Genomic DNA, 17,122 nt, shown 5'->3' with positions numbered 1-17,122 from the left:
TGCATAGTAAATTCTATTTGAACAAAGTATTTCTTGTGTGCAATTCGATTAAGCACTAATTAGTTTGGCGGCCCTACTAATCCCTATCAACCTGTGCGTTTTTTGTTGCTAAAAATTTCATAGTTGTTCTCTTGTTGTATAATGCTATAATAAATGTATTTATTCTCAATCATACACAACTTTTTGTACATATCATACAAGACCCATCTTTTTGATCAACACCAGGAGTGTCCCAATATTTGGTGCAATAAAGAGAATCTGGAAATAGTTACAGTGTTTTATAGGTACCTGCATATATATCAAATAGTACAATTCACATTAAGACTAATTGACAAAAGAAAGGAATAATACGCTCGTAATAATCTCTTCTCGCTTGTTGTCTTCGCAATGGGGAGATTAGTATTTTTGGGAAAGATCACTAAAAAGTTAGGGGGAATTTTCCTCGTTGGGTTCTTCTTAATATCAAGTAGGTTCGCCCAACATCAGCATATCTGATGAAGCAACTCTTTGTAGTGTAGTAGTGTGGTGCCTCTGCGTCAAGTGAACCGATTAGTCTAAGGCTCTCGCTCCATCTGTTTGTGCGAAATATAAGGAATGTTTCACGAAGAACGCAACATCGAAAATTTTTACGAATGTTGTCTTTGAAGGGGGATCTAAAAATCAGAAAGAAATCAGAAAAAAAGACTAGGTTTTTTCTTTCTTTACACTGCATTTCTAGTCACCGATTTATTGAAGCACGTTTTTATGTTTACAACTTAACCTTTTCAAATAGGAAGTAAGTAATTGAGTCGAAAATTGTGTAAGGCGCATTTACGCGGAATTAGCCTACAAAGAGTGAGACAGTAGAGAAGTACGAACAAACCCTGTGAAGAAAGTGCTGGTCGATGGCGAATGCTTGCATGAAGTACATCTTCGTAGAATTATGGTGAGCTCGGTCTATCATTGATCGACAGGTTCTCCAACACTGTAAACTAGAAGAATTTAGATCCGCTTATCTGTTTCTCATAATCTAATTGCTATTAGAATCAACAGTGGAGCAATCATCGTGGAAGCTTTTATTGATTATTGTCAGTGGTGTTGACATTCCAGTGAACGATTGTGGATGGGAGGAACTGGTTGAATAGAGTGGATAATATTTGGGCGAAAAAGCAGGGGAGCTTTAAAAAATGGGAATCCATTATTAACAATTAAGGGTTTATTAAGTACTCTCGCTTCGTGGTTGATTATGCTACGATCACTGACTGAAAGTGCTTCTAGGAAGATTCTGCTCGCAAGAGTAAACGTCGCCCGACCTGCGCTGGTGATAGAATGTCTAATGAATTCAGAACTGATGCTTGCAAAAGGTCGACGTGAAACGCGTTCAACCGAGTGGACGCAACGCCGCCTCAACGAAAACTGGCGTTTGTGCTGCTCTGCTCGACGCTTGTTGATTTTGCATTATCGCTGCGCCGCACCAGCCTGGACGAAATGTTCAACGTCCACTGCACGACAGCGGACAACAGTTAGAACAGTGATGTAGAACACAACGACTTGAAGTCTGGCGCGATTATGTAGCGCCTGCGCTGGAATTCGTGACCTGGTAACCTCGCTGAGCTCCGCAGCAGATTGGAACTGGTAACAGTCCACGTAAGAGGGCAAGCGCTTAGGCAACTACATTAACCTTCGCGTCGTTTTGGCCCGCTGCGTGAAAAAGACAGGCGGGTTCCGTTAACTGCACATTTTTTTCTTTTCAGCTTTTGTTATCCTAAGTCATCTTAAATAAACTAATAAATGATGAAATTTGATTATCTATCAACAGAAATCTTTTCTGTGAGAATCTCAAGGTAGGTTCTGCAAAATTTGGTGGAGCTTCCAGAATCTTTGAAGAGAATCAGAATAGTTGTTTTTGGGTGAACTTGCATGTCAATGAAGAATCTGCTAATTTCATGCGATCCTGAGTAGTTATATATATATATATATATATATATATATATATATATATATATATATATATATATACTATAAGATTTGTTCAGTTGAAAGAAATTTACAGCCGTGTTAAGTAAAAATGGAAGTACGTTTCTTCCGTGTATATGCTGGTAGAAGCTTCTACACTGAAGGAATTTTCAATAATTAATTAATAATCAATAATTCCATGTTAAACAAGAATTTCTCGATTGTTCTCACCTTGTCTTCTTGAGCGCTTTGAAGAAGATCATCATCTAGCAATATTTGTGCAGTGTTTTTAATCTGAAATCAAGCAATTTACGATTTGGACTGATTTGTGTTGTAAATGCGTAAGAAATTGAAATCGCGATGGTAGCCCCCTGCGTAATGCTGCAAATGCCACAAAATCTCGCGTAGTTAGTAGTTTTCATGTAAATCGAGGGTTAGAAGGTGCTGCAAAATGTAGATTCGGATTCAAATCCTTTCCTCGGCATTCACAGTTTGAGGACTCACTTCCGTCCTATTAAGACTGAACAACGCGCCATAATAGGTTCTTCTATCCTCGAAAGCATTATTTGTTACCAAGACTTTGCAACTATCGCATAGAAAAGTTACAAACCAAAACTAAACGAAGCCTGGTAAAGTTGCGTTGGCGGCTGTGATCGAAACAGTGCAATGGAGCTGGCGGAGGGTAGCTGTGCACTCCGAGTAGAGCTATCGGTGATCCTTTGTCGATCGCAACCTCTAGCTTTACCGCTCCGAGTGCAGCCGCCTACGCAACTGCACCAGGCTTCACACCGTTTCTAACCGATCATAGACACCACACCGGCTTTTACCTTGTCCGCACATGCGCTGCTGAATTTGCCTTGAGTAGTGGTTTCCTCCCTTCGGATTTCCAATGAGCTTCTACTGTTCGGTGCTTTGTGTCACCTTACCGTTTCCTCCTTATCTTTTTTCCTTTTTGTTCATTCTTTCGTGTCTGTGCCGGTTTAGTCTCCCCTTTTTGTGTGATATCATCATTAATTGGGTGTTATCGACTTCGGTTATCTGATTGTCTTCATGGTATACAAAAAAAAAGAAAGAAAAAAGTCTTGAGTTTAAGAGACCAACGACTGATATCGGAAAATTCGTTACGGTAAGGTTGTAACATTTCGAGTAAATGGCAAGTTTTCTTTTTGGGAGAAAATTCGCATTGGGGCTCAGTTGGCCTATGCGATGCGCTTCGCTTTTGCTGTAGTGGTCGATATATGTTGTACGGTTATTATCTCTTTTTTGCAGAACGAAATTAGAATACTTAATTTTGCGAACCTTTATCAAGGACGCAGAACAGTTGTTTATTTTATTTCACCAAAAACTGATTGATTCTGTAGTTTGCTGGAGAGCGATGAGAGTAACTGTTGGTTGTATCAAAGTTCGACATTTTTGCAGTCTTTCCGCTAAATGTTGGTTAAAAACTTGAAGAAGGCAGCAATTAAGCGACTAGCTAATTGGGGTGTTTAGTGGGTTGGGTTAATAAAACGTAAGTGGATGAATAGCCCATATATAGCTACGATTTCGAAAGGGATTCCACTTGAAATGAGGAAGTGTGCCTCTAATTATCGATCTCGAAAATGATCTTTCGATTTTGTTGAGGAATCACTTTTATCTTTTTCTTATTCTTATTCATCCGAAAGGCGAAAACTACTGTAGTAAGCACGGAGTGGAGCGTAGAGTGAGCATAGATGGGTGCATTGACCCCTCTAAATCTTCTAATTCCACAAATGGATTCTACATGCGCATACACTCGATGCCAAATGTGGAGGCCACAGTGCTGGTTGCGTTTTGCCAGTCTGGTGCATCTGCCTGTGGATGGCGTGACTTCCGTTGAATAGATTTCTTAGAGTATCAATGCCCAGCCATACTGCGGACCCGTTGCGCCGTCCCGGTTGGCTGAATTGGTTTAGCTGCCCAAACAATGCTCTGTTCTCCAGGTATTCACAGATTTGTACTATGACTACCTGCGAATCACATTTTCACCGTCCAATTAGTTAATGCAGAAGTCAAAAACTAATCTAAACTATTTTGTAGAGTAGAGAACTAAACCTTTGCGCACCTCACACTGGGTTTTACCGGGCTGTTTGAGAGTTGTCAGTATCAATCCGATTGCACAATTCATCCATAACAGAGCCATGATCCGCATAACCATAGAAATCTCTTCAAATCTACGAACACAATTCAGTATTTTGAGGAACTCCGATGAACAAAGAAAATTCCTACCCTGCCATTAAGTATAACGCGTCGGCAGCTGTAAGTGAAGCGAATACAGTGGAAACCGTGACGAAAACACCTCAAAAAGGGATTTTCAACCAACGAACATTTTTCTGGAAAATCTCTTCTATAAACACTTACTCATTCGATCGCTCACAAATTTGGCCAACCTCAACAATTCTGACTGTCGTGTGCTGAACGCGTTCAGAATCTCCGGTATCTGCAAGATTCGGCTCTACTTCGCAGAACTCAACTAAGGTGTTAACTGGAAAATAAGTCGTTACTTACAACAAGTTGCTGAAGCTTGGAAGAGTTTGCCAATTCCTCGTTGTAAGACGTCCATTCGTGGTTAACGTGGACAAACACCAGCACGTGGATTATCATAGCCAAGGTGGAAGAGAACGCCATCATCAGAAGGACCAGAGGTTCGACTCCAAACATAGTTGATAACGTGATAGGATAGCTGAAAGATACGCGGGTAAATATCAAGCGGTGGGAACCAAAATATTCCTAACTTGTAACATTGTTGGAGAAGTCTTAGGACAGGTTTTTAATCGCAAAATCAAAATCCACAATGTAACCAATGAACAAAAACTATGTAGTCAGATATATATATATATATATATATATATATATATATATATATATATATATATATATATATATATATATATATATATATATATATATATATATATATATATATATATATATATATGCCTGATAGTTGGGTATTCCCGCGCTGTTTTTATCTCCATTATTTCTCGGAGATATGAACAGCTTCTCTCTTTAGAGGAATAACAGGAAAACATCAGTACGTACATGTTCATTTCCAATATAATACTCAGGACAAGGACGGGGAATAAGATGCTCGGCATAGAGTCACTATTCTACTGTAGGATATTCATTCGCAGGGGAAGAATTTCATGCCGCAGGTCGTCTCCAAGAAGATTCGAGTACTACGGATTTTAAGCTACATTTACTAGAATTGATATGGTCGTCCAATTTTTCGATTCTATTTTCCTCTCGCCCAGAGTTGTCAATTTCAAACTGAAGAGTCGAAAAGAATTCTGGAAGTTCTTAAAGCGAATATAAGCATTTTCTTCTTCTACAAGTCGCTAGAGTTGAAGCAACAAAGCTTAATCCAGGACTAATATGAGAATTCCAAATATTTTTTTAACCTTGACTGTTACTTTACTTTGTTTTGTAAGTGTGAACTATTAATCGAAAGACCCCTTCGTAATCACAGCAGTTTATATACAACATCGCATTTAAAATTTGTGGAAATTGTGGATTTCTGATCGGCTTTCAAGATATTTCGCAGCCTAACATACAGATTCACGACAATTTTTGTGTTGACGTAGTTTTCCAAAACTTTCCTTCAAAACCCTAAGTGCAATTTTAAGAAATATTCTATTCAGGTATAAGTATGGGATAAAACACGGTGCTGGTGTAATGGCTTCCCTTTTCTGATCTTACTCCGTAAATATAACTATCTTATAAAAAGTAGATGCGATGCTCTCTCTAAGTGACAGGAATGCTATTTCAATGAAGATTTTCTCTGTGCACAAAGCGGACAAGTAACATTTGACAAAGTTTGCTTCTGCGGATGATCGATCACTCACCGAGTCGCTCGTCTACTGAATTCCAACGGAATTGAAAAGGATTTTAAAGGCATCACTCCACGAATCTGAGGTGGTACGGATTTCAGATGGAGTATTCGGATACGGGATAGTAGATTATGTAGAGGCGGGCGATTCCGTCCATTTCTTCAAAAAATGGCTCGGAAGATACGGCTTCAGGCGTTCTGGCCCACTATTTTCTACAAGGGGTGGATCGCTCAGCTTTCTAGCTAATATTTTTCTGTGTATTCCGATGTATGAGCTAGAAGTCGCCTTCCGTTGTTTCTTTCACGTATTGCGTGTTCTTCGTATTCAAGTAGCTGTTTGGCAGCCTCACATCCATCGAAGGGAAAAAAAGGAGATGACGAATTCACTCATTTCTTTCAATTTGAGTTTTTTTTTTTGATCTGAAGTTAAAGGCATCACACCAGGAATCTAGAGTGGAGTATTCGTGTGCGAGATCGTAGATTATTGAGAGAAGGGCGATTCCGTTCATTTCTTCCTAACTGTCGTAGAAAAAGGCCCGGAAGATACAGATTTGAGCGTCCCGGCATCATATTTTCTACAAGGAGTTCGATTGGAGAGCGCCAACCTTGTGGGCGAGCAGCATCTTCCGGGCCGTTTTTAACGGCAATTAAGAAGAAATGGACGGAATCACCCCCCCCTCTCCATAATGCTCTATCCCGTATACGAATACACCACCTGAAATCCGTGCCACCTCAGATTCTTGGGTTATGCCTTTAAAAAGCTTCTTGCAGTGATATTCATTTCACTCGTTTTCTTCTCTTGCCACATACTCCTCAACGTACTCTTTTCAAGTGATCAATTTTGCAACTACGTACACATGTTCTTTCACAGCAGTGAAACAGATACAATATGTTGTTTCATAGTTTGACATCTCCAGAATATTACTTCCACTCCATTCTCCCTTACAGTGCATAGAGTAAGTAAGTAAGACAGTGCTGACGTTAGATTACGTCGTTTTTCAGCTGTCTGTTTTATGGTCGACGGTTGTAGCTTCTAATGGCAGAAAAAGAAGAAAAAAACGATATCATGATCGTACCTGATTGTAAAAGCAGATGACTCGTTAATGTGTCGCCCGTCATAAAGAATACCTTTCATCGAGGCTAACGTCCATGTACTGATGAAAAGTGTAGCGAAGAAGAAAATCCGTCGGTAAACATTTGTCGGATCGCAGTTGAGGGCACCCTGAGGGAAAAAAGTACAACGGACGTTGAATTGTTGTTCTCAGGGCACTTCTCACTCGTTGTGTTTGAAATTTAGCAAGAATGTCCTGCAGTGACGGTAGCAAACAAGTTCTTGTCCATGAAGCAACGCAAAGTGCAGAAGCAAATCCGTGAATGGCCATGAAACACCAAATACAACTCACTGTCCACTCGAGAGTCATCGGCTAAAAGCAATGAAAGTTGTTAACAAGTGGTTCAAAACCAAAAGTAAGCAGAAGCTAAAGCGCCCTTACCTTCACGGATTCCGTGACGAGAATGATGCATTTGAGGAGCATCACTAGACAAATTAAGGTGCACAGCGTTATCACAAAGATGCTTCTCGCCCAACTTCCACTCATGGCGACTGGCGATCGACTCAAATCGAGGCCGCTGTAGCGTAGCATATTCTTAATTATCACATTAAGAGAGTGACCGTGAACTGTCAATGTCGCGCTCTTAAACATCTGCTTGCTTCCGCAATTAATTTTAAAATGTTAGCATTATTTTCTTGGTGACAACATTCGCAGTCGCACAACAAAAATTATGTTACGGTAGTTGAAAAGTTCGACTTTCAATGAACCTCGGCATAGTTGAATTTATATTATCGAGTTTGATAAGCTGTACACGAGGTTGTTAAACAAATTTATTGGCTAACGTTTCGGCTATATCGCCTTCTTCAGAGCCTGAAAGGGGCGATATTCAATCTACAATTCAAACGACCAACCTCTCCACAACTAAACTGATAGACTCCACGCCTACTTTCAATCACAAATTTAGCGACTACACTGAATGCTCACCTTATATCGGAGACGCCTAGCATGGACCGCTGACTGATCGATCACGAGGGCGAATGGTTCGAATGTCACATTCGGATCGGACAAACCATTCGAGATATGGCGCGAGTTCCCGCGTTATCGACAGACATTCACCCTTGCGGTTCATTTTAGGGTTTTTGGCTTGGATCCAAAATGCCTCCAGCGATTTTCGAGCCAACGTTTTAGTTTCGTGCGCTAAGATTTGGACCCTAATTTCAAAATCGGCTCCGTCGTGTTTTTGTGTTCTATGGGCACCTAAAGGTGTCCATCCTAAACCCTAAAATGAACCGCAAGGGTGAATGTCTGTCGATAACGCGGGAACTCGCGCCATATCTCGAATGGTTTGTCCGATCCGAATGTGACATTCGAACCATTCGCCCTCGTGATCGATCAGTCAGCGGTCCATGCTAGGCGTCTCCGATATAAGGTGAGCATTCAGTGTAGTCGCTAAATTTGTGATTGAAAGTAGGCGTGGAGTCTATCAGTTTAGTTGTGGAGAGGTTGGTCGTTTGAATTGTAGATTGAATATCGCCCCTTTCAGGCTCTGAAGAAGGCGATATAGCCGAAACGTTAGCCAATAAATTTGTTTAACAACCTCGTGTACAGCTTATCAAACTCGATAATATGTTACGGTAATTAATGGAGAACAAGATAATGAGGAATGGGTGAGTCTTCGACTGCAATCACGCATACGAATGTGGTGTTCACAGTACATTTTGAAAATTCTAGTAAAAAGTGATCTTGTGTGTCGATTCACTGATCGAAACCGTGACAGTTTTGGACATGAAGGACAAGCGGAGAAAAACGTGTGCGTTGTATTTTTCATTTCTCATTAGCTTGTTTTCCTTCATACCCCGAAAAGAATGGAATTATTTTTGGGGTGTGCATTTTTTTCGATTAAACATTTCATTTTGGATGTACAGTAAGACTAGAAACAGAACAATGAATCTTCCTCCTGACTATACTTTATAGCAGAATCTCTGCTTCTACAGTGTATCACAATTCTATGCTCAGTAATTATAGAAATAAAACATAACGGCGCCATGAAAATTGTTTCCCAACTTAAGAACAATCTGTTAATAACGTGCTTTTGAGTAGTAAAAAATTTTCTAGGATAATTTTTGAGAATTTTAGAAATACGAATCGAAAGAGAAGTACACCGCAAAACTTTTGCGAAACTTCTTAAACGTTCGGCCGATAAACAATGCCGTTTCTTGCTCTTCTTGTTTCTTTTCTCACTTTCGGAAATTGTCAAAGAAAATCGCATTTTTTTGCGGGCTAATCTGAACGGAGTTTGAGCAAAGAACCCACCTCAAAAGGTCCTAAGATTTTCGGGGAGATCGTAATTTGTGGAACTGGCGGCTTCACGGGAATATATACGGTGGGTCGAGGAGGTTCCATAATCTAAATTTTGACATTTGGAAAGAGGACAACACAACAGATGACCGTCGAAAACTGCTGTATAAGCTGGTACCAGACGAATCCTTAGATGCAGGCGTTCATCTTGTTTTCAACTGGTGCGATGAGAACAAACAAAGAAAGTGGCGTTAGCAATGATGGGTGATGGGGGTCAGTAATCGTTCCATGGTGGACATTAGTAGATGATTCAAATTTTAAGACACTTATAAGAGAAATTGCTTGATTAAAGTACACATATGAAAACGCACAATAGCATATTTCCACCATAAACTACACATATAATAGCGAAATGATCGGTGCAAGAAAGAGAACATTTCCGCAACTCAGAGAAAGAAAAGAAAACTTCGCAAAAAAGTAATAGTTAGTTGAATGGATCCAAGCAATGCTTTTTTGAATGAGTTTTTTCCCCTCTCAAACAAAATTTTACTAAATTTTTAAATTGAATTCCTGTTATTCTAATCGACAATGGAATCCTCCATGATTCTGTTGTGGATTTAGCTTTTGTTCTTCATCGAAATGGCGTAAGGAGAGTTCTGCAACTTCATTGGTAGTATTGCTAAGTTCAACCACTATTCGCAGCAAAGTGGAATATGACAGATTGCATTGGAAGGAGATCATCAATGAAATGTCCTAACTGTTTTGGATGCGTAAGGCCATAAAAAAAACTCGGAACTTCTGAAATTTCGTTAGTTCTGATCAAATAAGGTAATGCCAGCTCATCGGTGTTGACCGTACGAAGGACGTGAGTTGAAAATAATTTTGTTCGAATCACTTGTAAAAGCTAAAGGATTGCTTTGCGCCAGTATTCCCAGGTTTTTTTTGTCGAGAGATTCATAGATTTACGAGTCGTGGGAAGGAATTTTTAGTGAAAGACTAAGAGCAGTGTCCCCATAAATTTTCCATGTTGCGCTCACTTCAGTAGTAGATGGGGTTCAAGACGTAATTGGCAAGTGCCACAACAAAAACATGAAACGTCGTCGACAAAGCCAAAAAAAGAAGATCTCTGTTCGCCCTAGTAGACGACACATTTTATTCCTATGCAATTGACGAAATGAAAGCGTATAAAGTAAATTAATCATACGGGTACGAAACGCTGTTTCAATATTATTCTAATCACTTCTCATTCACTATTCTATTCTAATCCATTCACTATTCTAATCCAAACGCTTTCATTAAGCTATTCATAGAGATATATGTGAGTTTTCCTTCTTCTTTCCTTTTTCTTGCTGATTAAAATAATCGGTCTCGTGCTCATGATCCACCAAATTTCTCGATGTGTATGTAGGTGTTATCCTACGTTTTAGATGTTGTAACAATGTCTTTGAGTTATTTATCTACTACGTGAGACAAATCTTAAATCACAACATTTTCACAAACGTTGCTGTTGCTTACTTCCAACTCTACCGAAATAAGACAGAGAAGGAAAAAAAAAGTAAAAAGAAGAATACTGGGGTGTGAAATGGTGTTTGTTTCACGAGCATTTTCCTTTTAATGCTTCAACTCCAATGTCAGAAGCTCTCAAAAGTGCATAAAGTTTGGTTCACATATGACAGAGATACCGTTTTGAGATCAACTGTCGGCTGTCGTTAATTAGCAAAATTCCTAATTCAAGAATAAGATACCTATTTCTGGAGATTCAAAGCTACCTAGAAACAATGTTTCCTAACGCTCAATGAACCTAGAAACTGGGTTCATTGAGCGTTAGGAAACATTGTTAACAAATCTTGCAGCGATGTGGCGGTCCAACAAAACCACCCAGATGGGGAATGCTATTTGTGTTAACCAAATACATACAGAGGATGGTAGAAATCCTTAGCAAATGCGGACACCCACATCACTATTTGCTTCGTGAATCATTTGTTAGTATGACCATAATCGTGGCTAGCAGCACAACTGGCCATCTCAAACAATGCTTCGCCGATGTGGGCATGGATTGTGGATTGCCCGTTCCTAATTACCGTGGTGAGAATCGAAAATGAGAAACAATAAAAATGTGCGCACCATACATCTACTCCAATACGAGTGACGAGACCCGTCTCGTACACCGTCACTTCACTGCTTGTACAGCTAAAGTGTTGCTTCGTCTGGTTAGCCAGGAAGTCTGTCACTCTCGATCCACACTCTTATCGCATTCTCTTTGTAATGAGTACATACTCGCAATCAACGAACATAAATGCTACGGTCGGACCAATAAGGGAAAACAAATAGCGGGAAATTTTGACAACGCTTTCAATTGCTTCTAATTCATTACTTCAAGTTTGATAAAGGTATTTCTTACTCATCTTTATTCTATTTCATTTGTTTACTGTGAGAAGTATATTTCTAATGGTCTCACTACAAAAAGAAAACAGTTGCAAATTCACGAGCATAAAATCTTGGTCCTCGGCTAGAAAATGTTTCCAATCATCAAGTACATACACGCAAGACTTTCTACGAAATGACGAAAATAGAGTGTGCACGCTTTTTTCCAGCACGAAAACATGTCACTAAAGAAGTGAGAAAAGAGGGGGGAAAATTGTAATAACATCACATTTGTTTTTATTTTCCAGATGGAAAGTACAGTAAGAGGATAAATAACAAATCCGTGAAAGAAAGAGTACAGATACCAGTAGCTAATTTGCATTTTACAATCCTACTGCAGTGTGCAATCTTCAAATCATCCTATAAATCTACTCCACCATAAGCACAAAAAGAAGATGTTATCATTCCTTTTGGTAAGAATCCTACTCACATCTTATCCGAGAAGCACACTTGAGAAAACAGTATATAAGAATGGCCGCAGATAGCACTTCAGAAACTTGATAATTCGGTGATGCAAGGAATTCTGCTCAAGGAAAGGCTAAGGAAGAAGTGAGCGAGGTCATTGAGGACGCCCGCTTCCTTTTTCGAGGTATACACCCCGATGGTCACGGCTGAGCGCGTCTAAACACACTCCCAGCTCGAAAAACAATGCGCGACAGCACAGTGGCTGATCTGTTGCGTTGAGCTCACGCCCCACTACACAAACCTCGAATCACTAAAATTTTGCCTCTTCTTTGAGGAGGACAGTAGTTAGGAACCAGGAGAAAGAAACACTGAAAATGAAAAAATCTCGATATTTTCATCTGTGGTATATTTCAAAAAAGCGTGACACATTGTGTAATTTAAAAGAACGGTGTGTAAAGACGTATAAAACAAGTAAAGCGGTGTGAAAGATTGACAGCAGCTCTCTTCTTGAGCAAACATTTGGATTTATTGTTATATTTATTCATTTATAATTGAGTAACAATAAGCTCCTCGCAATTGGATTTAAGCATCAGCAATATCGTTAAAGAAGATGTGAAAAGTTTAGAAACACGATCTAAACGTTCCCTAGAATACGTACTTATACACATTCACCAAGTAACTTACTCGCATAAACCAGAACTTCAAAGGTACGGAAGAGTTTTGATCAAAGTATGTAGTGTTCTGAAAATTTAACTGGAATTTTGTATGCTCGCCTTGAATCGTAAACTAGAGACCAGCTTAGAAGTAAATAATTATCCATCCGTACTCCAATTGGAACTGATCTGATTCTCACTCATTCATAATCGGATTGTATTTAACTATTTACAATTATTCATTATTTGTTGACTTGGTTGGCTATCTATCTCTTCAGCCCAGAAACACGCATATGGTAGTTGCTGTCGCTTTTGACGCCTTTGTGTCTTCGTTACATTCGGGATATAAGTGACATCCGAAGGACCGTAACTTTGTGTTCTAAGATACATTTTATTTGCTATTTTTGGGTATATGCATCCACCCTTTGAACTGTTAACTCTGGAGGAAACTCATCTTTGCGCTTCGGAATACATTCTTGAACAGCGTAATAGTATGGTTTCGAGATACGGTCTCTAAAAAATAATCATGGAACCTGGAGATTTCTTGTATTTAATATGCAGTAATATGAACACATTAATATTTCATTAACAAATAAATATAAACGTAAATATATTGTGTTTCACAGGTTGTTAGATGGGACTTTTATTAGGTTTGGCATCCTCTCGATATTTACACCCTTTTCAGAGGTCAGAAAACGCTGCTCAACAATTTCAAATACCTAGCATATGTCCATTTGTCTGAATAAAATCTATACATGTACCATAAACCGAAACAGCAAAAGACAGCACCCACTATATTTTCGCTCTAAATTTGTAGGGCAAACTCGGCCTTTTTTGTGCACTAGTGTGATGGATCATCAGCCCTCCTAATGGATAAAGAATAACCATAGTCGATTGCAGCGTTTAATTCAATGCAGTACACCATCACTCTCATTTTCTGTTCTTTCGCTCAAATGACAAACAGTTTCGAGCAAAACTTCATGCTTTCTGTTCTTCGAGTCCCTGAGCATCTTTTGGACAAAGAATAAAGCAAAAAAACTTTGATTAATTCCTATGAGGATGCCCCGAAGGCGTTCGACTTCAACATAGACTTCGTTTGAGGTGTATGAACACGCGTGCAACCTTACAATGACTTGCGGGGTATCAAGTCAGTGTTTTTGCGCTCCCACTCAAGTCTGGTACCAATTTATCGAACACGGAGGGATGAAGGGCTTGGTTGACACCACGGCGGATTCAAACCTCCGATCGATCATGAAGTGACAGCGGAAACTCTTATGGACTGAGCAACACTGCCCTATCTTCTGCATTAAATCAAGAATATTATGTTCTTGGTAGTACGTGTCCTTGAACCTCTGGAAAATACGTATAATCGCAAACGAACTCATCGGCCGCAACAACATGTAAGGCAAAGTATTTTTTCCAGCATAATTTCCATGTTTATTCCCGTTTTTTTTTCTTCCCTAGAAACTTTCGAAATATGTATAATCGCTGAGAACAGTTGTACCAGATGGGTTTTTTTTTGTTTCAGTTGAAATTTTCTCACTCAACGTTCCCTCGGATAACTCATCTCACCATGCCACCCAGCAAATGATGTGGTTTTTTCGATTTTTTTTTTCGATTGCACAAGTTGAAGTTTGAAGGAAAATTTTGGAAGGAACCTTTGGAAATCTTACAGAAATATTTAATGGGGACATTAAAACTCTACTACAAAAAACAATGTGTTGCATAATGAAAATAGGAGGTGTATCTTAGATTTAAAAGTAGCTTCGTCTATATTAATTTTGATAAATAAGGAAAATGTGAAATGCTGGTTTACATGATACGTCAGTATAATGGGTTGCAGTATGTATTATAGTGCTCTCGTGAATAAATGAAAACTTTTTTTTCAGAGTGTTACCTTCCGAAGCGTGACTACTTAACGTTAGCTCAACCAGTTTTCCGTAGTGTTTCGAAAAATATCTTAGATCTTACGATTCCCGTTGTATACATATGTGTTTTAGAAAAAAACTCGGACACTCTCTTGAGACATTTCCCCACGCCTTGTGCTTTGAGAGAAAATAACCGCTTATGGAAGTAAATGGGCAAACTCACGAATACAGGTTCACGAAACGGTTTGTAGTGATTTTAAACCTTTGATGGTTTTTAATGCGTGGAGATTGTCGACTAGACGCAACTCGTCTCACAAAGAAACGTCCTTGCTTCCTGCCCTAATGGAGTTCCTGTAAATTGCCGATATGATGGATGTTGCCTGAAGAATTTGTCCCATCATTTGATTGAATCAATTTGCATCAAAGTACTAGCATGTATATAAAATGTGGTTCATTGTCACGTATACAACTCAAAATTCTTTCGGTTGTGATCTATTCCAAGAGAAAGGCTGATATTGAAATGTCACCTGAGAAACACCTTTGAAGAAGGGGAATGCAATTAATGCAAACTATCATTCACTATCATTCCTAAAAGGCTGAAAAGAAAATGCGTTAATCTACTAAGAAGCACCGTATTTAGTCCTGAGAGTTTCATGACCACGTCGAAACTTTCAACTCTACTGCCTCAATGGATTTTCGTTAGCACTATTACACTATTACGGAGAACAGAAATTGTTTATTTCACACGAAGAATAAATGGTGATTCCTATGCAAGCATATATGCACAAGTAACTAGAGATAATGAAGTTGTCAATAAATAACGGATACAGTTATTAGTTATTATTAGTTTATTATTATACATAATAAATTTCATTCCTCGTTTGGAACTTAGCTCAATAGCTCAAAAGCCCATCATTTTATTTAGAAGCTTTAAAATAATGCCCAAAAACTCTCGGAGTTTTCTTGAGTATAGCTCTTACACGGTCTGTATTGACATCAACGGCAACAATATTCAAAAGTTTTGAAATCTACAACAAAATCATAAACCAGAGTGTACAGCCTTTGTCTACTTTAATTTCTCAGCCACTCTGAAATGAAAAGAACTTTTCAAAATCCCAATAGTTGAATGACATTTCGTTGACATTTTGTCACATATAAATAATTCCTTAGAAATTGCACTGCAGTACTTTTGTTGCTATGCTTTGAATTTAGCATTGTATTTGTAGCTTTTTCAAAACAGACGTTTTCTAAAACACCATAAATCAACCTCATAGTTGTGATCTGTGTCTGCACGAATGTTGTTTGTCCTTGGAATCGAAGCCGACAGAAAAAATGACTCACATCGCATTAATCGTGCGTAATTATGTGTTTAGCTTCAGAAAATCGGAAACCGGATCTCGTTGACTAAATCGTACCGTAAAGTACATAAGCGACTCATCCCCTATTAATCGATGATCATAATAAAGTCAGAGTTCACTTGGAGAAAATGTTACGTACACAAAATTCTTTGCGCACAGTGCAACAAAAAGGTAAAGTGGATTTTTTTTTGTGGTTTGTGGAGTGTAGAGCAAAAAATGTACTGTACTATGAGCAAAATGATTTTCGGTCAACTTTAACAATCAGTCAGTGAAACATAGAGCAAAATCATCATAAAATGCTTGTTCACAGAACCATGCATTGTGCACACCAACGCTACTGTAGTTGTTCCAGAAGTTTCGGTAAACATTGAACTTCCTTGGTTTTCTCAAAGAGTTTGACACTTTATGAAAGGCAGAGGCAAAACGAAAAAGAGAGCGTTTGGCGGCGCTTACCATCAAAATTTTTAACATAATACAACAATGTATCTTCAGGAGGAAATGTGATGCACTTGATAGGGGACATTGCTGCAAAGAGCACTGTAAGTATGCGTAGGTAGACGGACGCCTCCGGGATATGCTCACTGCACAGTAATACCAGTCTTTCTAGTCACATTTGCGGTCTTTATCGCGATTTCGGTGCCGGTGGATTTAGAAGGAATATAAGACTTACAAAAAAACACTGTATTTATCATAATAGAAATGTAGTCGATATGGTTCCGAAATGATTAATAATTCCATTGTTGCTGCACTGGCACAGGAAAGAATGTTTTGAAAAAATCGCATATTTACAATAAATTCTGCCTACGAGGAATCAAGAGTGAAAGCATAAACTCTAAGGAGGAGATTTTTTCTGCGTTCATTCAAAGAACTACAGAATGTATTGGACCGATGGAGCGTCACACACTCTCAATTCACGGAAACGCAGAGAAGTCTTTGTCTGGCGAAGAATTAGCGTGGATTGCGGTAGATGCGTCGTGCTCTTCAGGTTGAACACATTAGGCGGCCGTAGTTACTAACCCAAATACTAGTCGCTATTAGTGGTCTCTAACTTTCAATCTATAAGAGTAAGGCATTTCCATAGTTATTTACTAGATCGTAAGAACCTCACTGTGAAAGTATTGATTGCAGAATCTGTATTAAGAAAAAATAACTTGGAATTACATGAGAATTCAAAATATAATGAAGCTCCATCAGAGCATACCAATGAAATATGTAGTAAATGACGAATGGCGCTTAAGTATGCAAACGTTGTACTCACATATATACATGTATTTACCAATAA

At 38.9% G+C, this 17,122-nt stretch overlaps 1 protein-coding gene across 2 annotated transcripts; it reads right to left on the bottom strand.

Moving 5' to 3' along the window:
• Positions 1-192: 192 nt before the first annotated feature.
• RB195_014417 (uncharacterized protein) lies at positions 193-9,237 on the bottom strand (the record flags this gene model as incomplete). 2 transcript variants are annotated; one of them, XM_064204678.1, is made up of 11 exons in its annotated part: positions 193-258; positions 863-964; positions 2,167-2,229; positions 4,019-4,127; positions 4,183-4,252; positions 4,315-4,393; positions 4,462-4,636; positions 6,859-7,004; positions 7,060-7,206; positions 7,276-7,428; positions 9,148-9,237. In XM_064204678.1, 11 exons carry the CDS (start codon positions 9,235-9,237, stop codon positions 193-195), a joined length of 1,200 nt encoding a protein of 399 aa, XP_064060558.1. The 2 variants fall into 2 exon arrangements, with proteins under 2 accessions (XP_064060558.1, XP_064060559.1); XM_064204677.1 differs by lacking the exon at positions 193-258 and adding an exon at positions 627-653.
• Between the last annotated feature and the right edge of the window lie 7,885 nt (positions 9,238-17,122).

The sequence above is a fragment of the Necator americanus genome, chromosome V (assembly GCF_031761385.1).
Source record: "Necator americanus strain Aroian chromosome V, whole genome shotgun sequence".
In the NCBI taxonomy this organism is placed as follows: Eukaryota; Metazoa; Nematoda; class Chromadorea; order Rhabditida; family Ancylostomatidae; genus Necator; species Necator americanus.
The sequence above is the reverse complement of the archived record's forward strand: the minus strand, read 5'-3'. Positions and strand labels throughout refer to the sequence as shown.